Source organism: Penaeus vannamei, chromosome 1, assembly GCF_042767895.1.
Source record: "Penaeus vannamei isolate JL-2024 chromosome 1, ASM4276789v1, whole genome shotgun sequence".
NCBI classification, from domain to species: Eukaryota; Metazoa; Arthropoda; class Malacostraca; order Decapoda; family Penaeidae; genus Penaeus; species Penaeus vannamei.
Window position 1 is genome coordinate 11922525 of NC_091549.1, and position 10000 is coordinate 11932524.

General features: G+C 34.2%; 1 protein-coding gene across 6 annotated transcripts in view; it reads right to left on the reverse strand.

The window, feature by feature from the left end:
• IKKepsilon (I-kappaB kinase epsilon) overlaps positions 1-10000 on the reverse strand; it is a 28387-nt gene that overhangs the window by 6441 nt on the left and 11946 nt on the right. For 3 of the 6 annotated variants that reach the window (XM_027381434.2, XM_070143192.1, XM_027381433.2), the window contains 12 exons: positions 7571-7681; positions 6972-7112; positions 6607-6736; positions 6170-6351; positions 5948-6029; positions 5514-5700; positions 5147-5326; positions 4693-4898; positions 4354-4507; positions 3914-4133; positions 3568-3657; positions 390-591 (listed from right to left, as the gene is read on the reverse strand). In XM_027381434.2, coding sequence (XP_027237235.2) covers positions 390-591; positions 3568-3657; positions 3914-4133; positions 4354-4507; positions 4693-4898; positions 5147-5326; positions 5514-5700; positions 5948-6029; positions 6170-6351; positions 6607-6736; positions 6972-7112; positions 7571-7666 — 1870 coding nt within the window. In that variant the 5' untranslated portion in view covers positions 7667-7681. The remainder of the gene's footprint in view (positions 1-389; positions 592-3567; positions 3658-3913; positions 4134-4353; positions 4508-4692; positions 4899-5146; positions 5327-5513; positions 5701-5947; positions 6030-6169; positions 6352-6606; positions 6737-6971; positions 7113-7570; positions 7682-10000) is intronic. The other 3 variants (XM_070143130.1, XM_070143254.1, XM_027381438.2) reach the window with 1 other exon arrangement.

The window sequence follows — 10000 nt, forward strand, 5'->3', positions numbered from 1 at the left end:
TGGTTTACCCTACCTTATGTAATCAATTGGGAAAAAACAATAATATAATGGTAATAATAATAAGAAGAAATAACAATAATAATAATAATAATCATAATGATGATGATGACAATAATAATAATGATAATGATAATATTAACAATAACATTAACAATAATAACATCAATAATAATGAGGGAGCAATTTTTCTTCCATTTCCCATTTCTGTTGACTCACTTTGTTCATCATTACTTCTGTCTGAACCATCTACTGTTTGCTTCTCTTTCACTGAGCCTGTTTTCCATACCTAAGAGTGCCCCAGTTCTTGAAAAAATAAGATAAACATCATAGCTACAAGCTCTCTTTCATGAGACTTCAAACAATTCTATGAAATTTCTCTATGGACTTACTTCTCGCTGCTCTATCTCTGAGCAAGTGCTGCCAAGACTCCCTGAGCTTGGTGACATAAGTAGAGGCTTTGTTTGGTGCCCTCTCCACGGCCAAGGCATTGTTCCCAGTCTGCTGCCACTGTCGACGAAGCTGACCGCCTCGGACCACCCTCTCATACAGCTGGTTCACGACTGGCAGCATGGCATTGAGGGAGTCACGAACCTAAGAAAGGAAGACTTATGTATTACTTTTGCTTTATGGAAATGGCTTCAATAAATAAAAAATATTTGTATGTAATGTGTAAATAAAAATGAAAAAACATAGTTTCATTCTCTAAATCATTTTGTGAAGAATTTTGCTGGAAAATCAATAATAATGGCTAATAGTAAAATCAAAGAGAAAAAGAAAAAATGATAAGTAGATCTAACAATGTATCAACTTTCATTTTCCCTTGCTTTGCATAATGTTAAAGTATGCAGCACTTAAAACACAACAACCCACATTATATAAAGAAGACAAAGCACCTAACTAACTAAACCTAATTCTATTTAAACATGCCTTATAATTAAATCTTGAATATCTTATCAGATTTTTGGATCTTTTTAGATATCTAGGTAAAAGGCAGTGGGCAGTGAACTGCTAGCTAGTTACATTAAGCATTATAAAGCAATGGAAATTTCACTAAGTATAAGCCAAGGAAGTTTTCTTCATTTATATACATTTATGTACATTAAAACAACTGCAATCTGCATGTTTCATTTCATTATCTGAGAGTCCTTAGTACTCAACTTACTGCAGCAGATTATATCTCCATCCCTTTCACTCATTTTCCCTCATTTCGAAACCCTTGGTTCATTTCGTTTAAAACTTCTAAGTTGTCCTACATAATGAAAATCCTATCCGGTACATTAAATATCAATTCAAATCTGACTACTGCAAAAATGGAAGAGCTATGCAATGTTCTGTATCACATTTCCCTTGAGACGGTCCCTGCAATCATAGAGGAATTCTAAAATACAAAACATACCAAACAATGTTAAAACTTACCTGAAGTGAGCCAAATTAAGCCAAAACACGGTACACAACTCAAGATACTTATTTTGTAAATCCCTGCTGATGGTACCCATTCTTATATACTGAACACAAGAAGAACCAGAAATCATAGTCATATACAATAAAAATGTAAAGTACATGTGTGGAAATATAATTTTGATGCTAACTGCAAGGATTCCAGAGCAAAGTAATACTGCCAATAGCTTTTGGATGACTATGTTAAAATGAAAGAGGAATGATGTCCTAAGTATTCATATTTTATAAGCCTTTAACATAGTATCAGGAACTTTAGGACTAGCATATTGATGACCACTCCATATTTATCTGATCATTACAGACCTTTTATAGTGAAAACCATAGAAACAAAAGGGGATAAAATAAATATAAATATATATAGCTAAATGCAAACACGTCAAATTCTTAACATATGGCCTTAGAGGACACATCAGATCTAATTAATTAAAATCAAACATCTCAAATCCTTTAATGTCTATCTAGCAACTTAATGTTTTTAATATATATATTAATGCTGAAAGTTTCTAATCCTGTAATGCCTAGCAGAAACGTGATCCATCTGCCCTGGATTTAATGTCAAGGCCATATGCATTGACAAGGGAGGAAAAGCTAGCCCAAGGATGTATGGACTAATTTAACATGATCTCTATTTACACAATGAGCCTGAGGACTAATTTATATTAAGTATTCTTAAAGGATGAATGAATACAGATTTCATACATCTTCCTTGTAATGTAAAGCTCCTTTAGTAAAAGAGGTGTGTTATGAATATGTGATGTGTGAGAATAAATAATCAAATGATGGATAGTAGGAAAAAACAAAATAATAATAAATAAAAAATAAAAATAAAAATTTAATCAAATAAAAACAGAAATCGTTTTTAAAGACTACATTTACTAATTCATCTACAGTACATTCATTATATAAACAAAAGAAATAGCTATACAGGAGAAATAAAAAATGTTTAATGCTTAGATAATAAAGTAATAATGAAAATTATGTAACAAGTAATTATTCAATGGTAATGTTTCCTTTAAATTTTCTACAATATTTTGTCCCTCATACTTTACTGCCATCTTTCTACAGGTTATTCATCAACAGATCATGTACTAATTAGAAAAATATTCTCATCTACAGATACTGACCATTCTGATTTCTGCATATCACATAAGACATATCCCATCCTTCACTTTCCTTCCTTTCAATCAATCTTTAAATTTCATACCTCTCATAAGTCCCAAGCTTCTAACAAACAAACAAACAAAAAAATTATTCATCTAATATATACACCAACTTATTTCTGTATATTAGTACACACACAGCACACAAAATGGGATTAAAGAACCTGCAAGGCTCTAGGGTGCGTGTGGAGCACAAGTGAGAAAGAAACATAAAGGACAAAGACATTCTTATGCGGAAGTGGCAAATAAAGTGAAGGAAAAAGAAAATTAAAGAAAAGAAAAAGGTAAAAAAAAGACAGACAAAAAAAAAAAATAATAAAAATCAGTTTTCATTACTTCTTGGCATAGAAAAATGTCTAAATCTTTATAAAACAATGACAGGTTCTCAGTCTTAATTTTTTTTTTGTACTTCCCATTGTACCTAACATGAATTAATGGTAGGCAATTGTACAGGTTCAGTTTATTTATAATTATCATTGTCACCATGATTATTTTTATCCATAATATTGATTTTATTACCCATATTTTTTCAGATCTGGAGAAATCAACGAAGATTTTGGAAGCCAGTGAAATTTCAGTTTTTAATAATTATTTTGTGATACATTAAACCAACAAAAGAGCACATTATGTACACTCTGATATACAATGGAAAACATCTTTTGTCCCATTGACTTTTATCAATGACAAATTTATAATTACCACACAAAGTCTTATGTTTTCCTGATATATACAATACTTCTTTTTAAAGCATAGATAACCAAGAGTATAATACAAATTTATATGAGATATTTGAGTAAGAGGAAACTCCCACACAATTAATCAGCTAAGACAAATATTGCTTGTAACCACAAAAAGCCCCTGCAACGAGGGATCTGGTGCCAGTGCAGTGTGATCCATGCTTGCTTGCATCTTTCAAAACACTCTAATCTCTAGTTACAATTGCACTCACCACCGTCTCCTCGAGGACTATGGCACCCATCATCTCTTCAAGCCTCTGGGCTGGTGATTGGGTGGGTGATGACTCCAGGGTTGGTGTGGCCTTGGCGGTTTAGTAACAAATATGTATGTAACTCTGCTGAACTTGTGTTAGCCTTACTGCCTATATTTTGGGGAATACTGATGGGTGTGGGGAGGGAGAGTCAACAGAAGGAAGGAGGATATAGCTTGCAACAAGGGAGGGAGCAGGAGGGAAGTGATGCCAAAAGTGGAGACAGAAGGGACTATGGGAGGGAATATTCATGCATAGTGAAGTATTACAAATTGAAGAAATTTGCAATACAGTTATCTGTACTTACAGCTTTCTCAGCATCAACTTTGTTGTTGACCAGATCCTCTAGCCGTTCTCTTAGAGGTTGAGAGCTGCTCTCCTGGTTTCCTCCACACATCTGAGTTAACATAAGGAATCTTCGGTGATTGGCAACCAGCTGACTAAAACGATCACTGACAGCTGATGTAAGGGACTGGACATGGCCAACGCGGTCTTGCAGAGTCGTTAACTGGGTAACAATCACTTCGCTGAAGAACAAAGATCCCATTAAACCATTTTGTAATTATCATGATTATTAGGATGACCTGTAATTATCATTACTGAACTTTTCAATACTAATTAATTTATTCACATTGAAGAAATTACATATCAGATCACTAATACAAAATTTAATTCACTAAATAATGTCTATACATCTATGTTGCATATATGAGCATATGAGCACCTAAACCTAACTTGATAACTTACATGAACATGAGAACACTATAATCCATCAGGTGGACACATTTTGAGAAGTAGTCGATCTTGCGCTTGATAGCATGGCCGACTGAACACATGGACTTGCCCACTGCAGCATCATGTTCTACACTTACCAAGGTTGGGAAGCTTCCAAATTTGACAGCTGTGAAACGAAAGGAAAGAATCAAATTACAGAAGTAATGACCCCTCCTCAAGATCACAAGAAAAGCTCAAAAGGTGCTAACAACTCTTACTATAAAACCTGAAATTATCTGGAAAAAGGCACAGATAAATACATAAGCCTTGAGATAACTGATATCCTTTGACCTGACATTCTGGCACTCCTACCTGGGGTTTCTGGCAGAGTGAGTGTGATGTCATCATCTTGTTTTGAGAAGAGAACCAATGGTGTTCGAGGAGTTGTTGATGGATAAGATGATGATGGCTGGTCTGGAGCCACAATGTCACTCAAGTGTTTCTTGTCATAGAGGAGAAGTTGGTTGACTGGATTCATGTCTGTCTGTTCACATATCAAGTATTGCAGTTCTTCATACCTAGATATGGGAAAGAAAATGTTTTTAAAAGAATCTACAAGGATATTTGAAAATCAAACTCAGTCTGCTCATCTATTTCTTGAAAACATCTATAATTTGTATAAAAAAACTCTCTCCAACTGTCTCATACTTTTGCAAAGTCAATGACTATTGTGCATAATGTATAAAGAACTTAGCAAAGAAAAAAGGACAATAAGATACCCTGATTTTTATTTTCCCAAGTTTTAATTTGTTTTTCATGCACTCACCTGTGTTCTGGATCCATGTATACTGTAAGAGGTTGCACCTTGTTTACAAAGAAGATATGAACCACTTTCTTGCTCAATATCATTGTAACTTCCTGGAAGAACCTCTCAAAGTTCCACATCCTCTGGGGGTCAACTTCAAGAAGGCCTGCTAGTAGGGGAGTCACCAACTTACGAAGCCCCCTGAAAATTAAAAGAAAACAAGAACAATCAAATCTGTCAAAAACTCTATCAAATTCAAGCTAAATGAAGTCTACCATCATGTAAAACTTCTTAATGATTTTCTGGAACATCATTAAAACTTTATCTGCCCTCTCTTGATTTGTACCCACCAAAACATTCTAAATACTTAATATGATTATACACTTACAGGCTCAATTGGCAAGTTTCAGGGAGCTCTGTGCACCAGTCAATTGGCCCATTTTCTGAAGTCTGTACACCTGATATGACTCCTGGGGCCTTCTCTGTTGTTATGTGGTACATGGTCTCTTTGTTACGCCGACCTCCATACGGGCGAAAAGGAAGCTGTCCTGTGGCTACGTGGTAAAGTGTCACACCTGTTGCCATACAGAAAGATGAATTTATTAATGCCTACAAAAACAAACTGAAATCGTGATACTCTGTACTTGTCATTCTTTTAAGTTAATGCAGCCAAGAGATTATCAAGATCCTCAAGTTTTTCAGGCCACTCAATTACAGTTTCTTGCAAACTGTATATATAAAATAATCATATACTTATAGTAATATCTAGTTCATAAACCTTAGATCAGCAGACTCTAAACAACAACTACTGAACAGGCCTACCTATTGACCACAGATCCACCCTGGCTCCAAAGGTCTTTCCGACAGGTTTTCTGAGCACTGCACGTTCATACATGTCAGGGTGCTGCAAGACATGTCAACAGGAATTATCTTGGGTACAAAGTTATCTAATATTAATGCACAGAAATTGCCACTTCTGGATGTTATTATTACATCCTTAAAGTGAAGCTAAAACAGAATTGAGCTTAGAGTTTTGAAACTCACCAAATACTCTTCAGTTCCATAGAGAGACATGAATTGCTGGTCATCCTGTAATTCTCGAGCGGCACCAAAATCTGTTAGCTTATAAATAGTAGACCCATCAACGTCTGTAAACTTCATTATGTTCCCGGGTTTGAGATCCCGATGTACAAGACTATTATCCCTCAAGTGTTTCATCCCTGCAGCTGTAATAAATAAGGAAAATACAGAATTATTTAAACAACCTGAAAGAAGTATTTGTCTAAGTAATATTAAGATTACTTAAAGTTATGGTACTGAAGAAGAAGAAGAAGAAGAAGAAGATAATCTTAACCTGAAAGTAATTATTTAATTTTCATTGTGGAATAAAATAACAAACATGTCACCAAACTTGACAAAAACTATGATGATATGTTGACAAAAGAAAGAAATGAAAAAATCCCATACAATGGACCACTAACCAAGATGTGAAAGCACCAAGATAAACTCATCCTCCTCTAGGCCATGACTATTTTCTGGATCGTCCAGAATGTTGAAGAGCGAGCCTCCGGTACAAAGCTCCATCACAATCACCTTCCCCCGTCCTTCTTGCTGCTCAAAGGGAAACAATTCCAGGTTTGCAAAATGTCAAAATTTAATCCTATTATCCAGTTCTCCTTTGTGATACTAAGATAGGAATCAGTATGCCTAAGGACACTAAATTACAGTACTTTACTTATATTATATGTATAGAGGTTCATCTAATATAAAGTAACACTAGAAATATTCAGTCACAACAGGAATGGCATGTAGCACAACTAAAAGGTACCATAAAAACATTGCTTACCTCTTCTTCTATAGCAAGGAGTTTTACAATATTCTCATGGTTGACCTTCTTAAGTACTTCAAACTCACGCATCTGTACCTCATGTGGTCGCATGTGTGAGAGCTGATTAAACGTTTTGACGGCAACTGGTTCTCCCGTGTGCTAAAGGGATAATATAATGCTATGAAACACTGATTCTTCTTGAATCTCTCAGAAACTTCAGTATTCCCATTTCCTGCACTTTCATTTGACATAAATGTGATTTGACAGTGTTCCTGTATCTTACTAAAAGTAATTCAACTTTGTCATATTTGTACTGAATAAAATAAGAATTTATATCATCCATACTGCATTTGACAAAGACTAGTTCTTCAAAGGGTTCTTCTATAACTATTGTAAAGTGAATTTTTAAATAAGATATTCATTCTGAGCTAATCCTCATTCTACCCTTTATACAATCTCATTCTACTTACTATAGTACTTTAAACTTAAAACATCCAAAAAAATTAAAAATTAAATATTACATGCATATGACTGCAAAGCTCTATTACACGAGGTGGTAGAATAAACACAATGTACACAGTTTTTTTCCTTCAATGCATTCTCCTTAAAGTGCTTACCCTGTTAACGCCCTGAAAGACGGCTCCTGTGGCCCCCTTCCCCAAGACAGAAGTCGTACACCAGACATAGTTGGCTGATCCTCGCAGAAATGACATTCCTGTTACATTCACCTAAAAGTGAAGGCGAGTTAGTATTAAACAGCATTAAGACGAGAATAAAGCATAACATAAAAAAGAACTGAATTTAGAATCTTGGGTCTTTCAAAATGAAGCCGTATCATATATGAATTTCAAAGAGCATAATCCAAAGTAACTGAACATCAACAATTGACTTAATTTTTTTTCATATCATTTATCAAAGGACCATTTACGTTAAGGGTGGGGTGGGGATCTGTATGTATTCAGAATAAATACAATTTAAGCCGGGGGGAAAAAAATCTATAAATACCAGCAATGGCTACAGTAAAAAAACGATTACACCATTTCATCTATTATCTGGTTTAAGCTAAAATGAACAACTTCATAAATCAACATACTAACAAATTAAAACACGTAATAGGGAAAACAAGGATATCTCGACTCAGAGGATATATGCCTTTTGTGTAGAAAAAGTTGTAAGTTCACAGTTCATGAGTTAATAAATGTCTGACTTACTTACCTTCAATTATCAAAAACAGTCTTATGTAAGATTTATCTATTCTCATATCACTGTCATTCACAAACCTTACATAGAAAAGTATTATAAAATAAGTAGATAAAAAAATAAAAAGTGTATTTGGGAAAAATACATCCAAAATAGACTTGTGTCTGAAAAAGGTGCGTGCGTGCATGGGTTTGTGTGTGCTAGCATGCATGCGTGCATTGGGGAGTGTGCTTGGACATGGGGATACTTAGGAATATATGCAGAAGTATCATATAAGTATATGACTTGTATGTGTGTATGCCTGTGTACATGACAGTTTGCACGAGTCAATGTGTGTGCGTGTGTGTGTGTGTAAGTGTGTGTGTAAGTGTGTGTGTAAGTGTGTGTGTAAGTGTGTGTGTAAGTGTGTGTGTGTAAGTGTGTGTGTGTGTGTGTGTGTGTGTGTGTGTGTGTGTGTGTGTATGTGTGTATGTGTGTGTGTGTGTGTGTGTGTGTGTGTGTGTGTGTGTGTGTGTGTTGTGTATGTTGTGTGAGTGTGTGTGTGTATGTGTGTGTATGTGTGTGTGTGTGTGTGTGTGTGTGTGTGTGTGTGTGTGTTTGTGTGTGTATGTGTGTGTGTGTGTGTGTGTGTGTGTGTATGTGTGTGTGTGTGTGTGTGTGTGTGTGTGTGTGTGTGTGTGTGTGTGTGTGTGTGTGTGTGTGTGTGTGTGTGTGTGTGTGTGTGTGTGTGTGTGTGTGTGTGTGTCGTGTGCACATACATATCTGCCTCTCGAAGTAGTGGGTTATGTGATATACTACAGTTATTGATTTTTACTCCATTTATGTGTATTCCATCAGTATTTAGTGTAACTAAGATTTTTGTCCTCAAAAAAAAAAAAAATAATAATAATAATAAAATTTAATAAATAAATAAAAATAAAAATAAATAAATAATATTTAAAAAAATACAATTCAAATGCAACCAATGTGGTGCCTGTACTATGAGTGCCTGCATGTTCCAGAGCCCTCAGAGACGAAACTAAATACGAGTTACAGAACGTGTCACAGGGAGTGATGAGTGATCAATAAATTCACCTGTAGCTTCCACAGCTGACATTTACTCTTATTAAGCTTTAAACCAACTGTGCCACATCATCTCACGTCTCTGCCAACACTTAAAAATTAGTGATGTTACACTCTGCCTATACATAATACTATCAAATCAATAACCCATAACTTTACCTAGTTATGCCAAAGTTGCTTCATCATTGTTGTTGTTGTTGAGATACCAATACAAATAACTAATCTTCATATACTTAGCAATATTCTAATAACAACATTCAACATCATTACAAATATTAGTACCACTAAATGTCAGCATCCAGATTGAAGGACAATAATCAGATCATTTCTTCAAACTTACTTTTTACTGAAGTCACTGACATATGGCTTATATACTGTAGAGTCAACATATGGTAACTGCACCTTGAATAAATGATTGGGGTGCCCTTTCAAAACCACTAACATGTACCTAGAAGCAAACCTACAGACATAGTTATCTGGGTATATACTTTGATAACATTGATATTATAATATATCCAAATACTCTTTTTCAATTAATAGATGAATAAATATATACATAGATAAATAAGTGCATATTTAAATAAATAATAATAATAACAATAATGATGATGATGATAATAATAACAATAATAATAATAATAATAATAATAATAATAATAATAATAATAATAATAATAATAATGATAATAATAATAATAATAATAATAATAATAATAATAATAACAACAATAACATTAATGATAAAACAACAATGACAATGATAATAACAGCATTAATAAAAATGA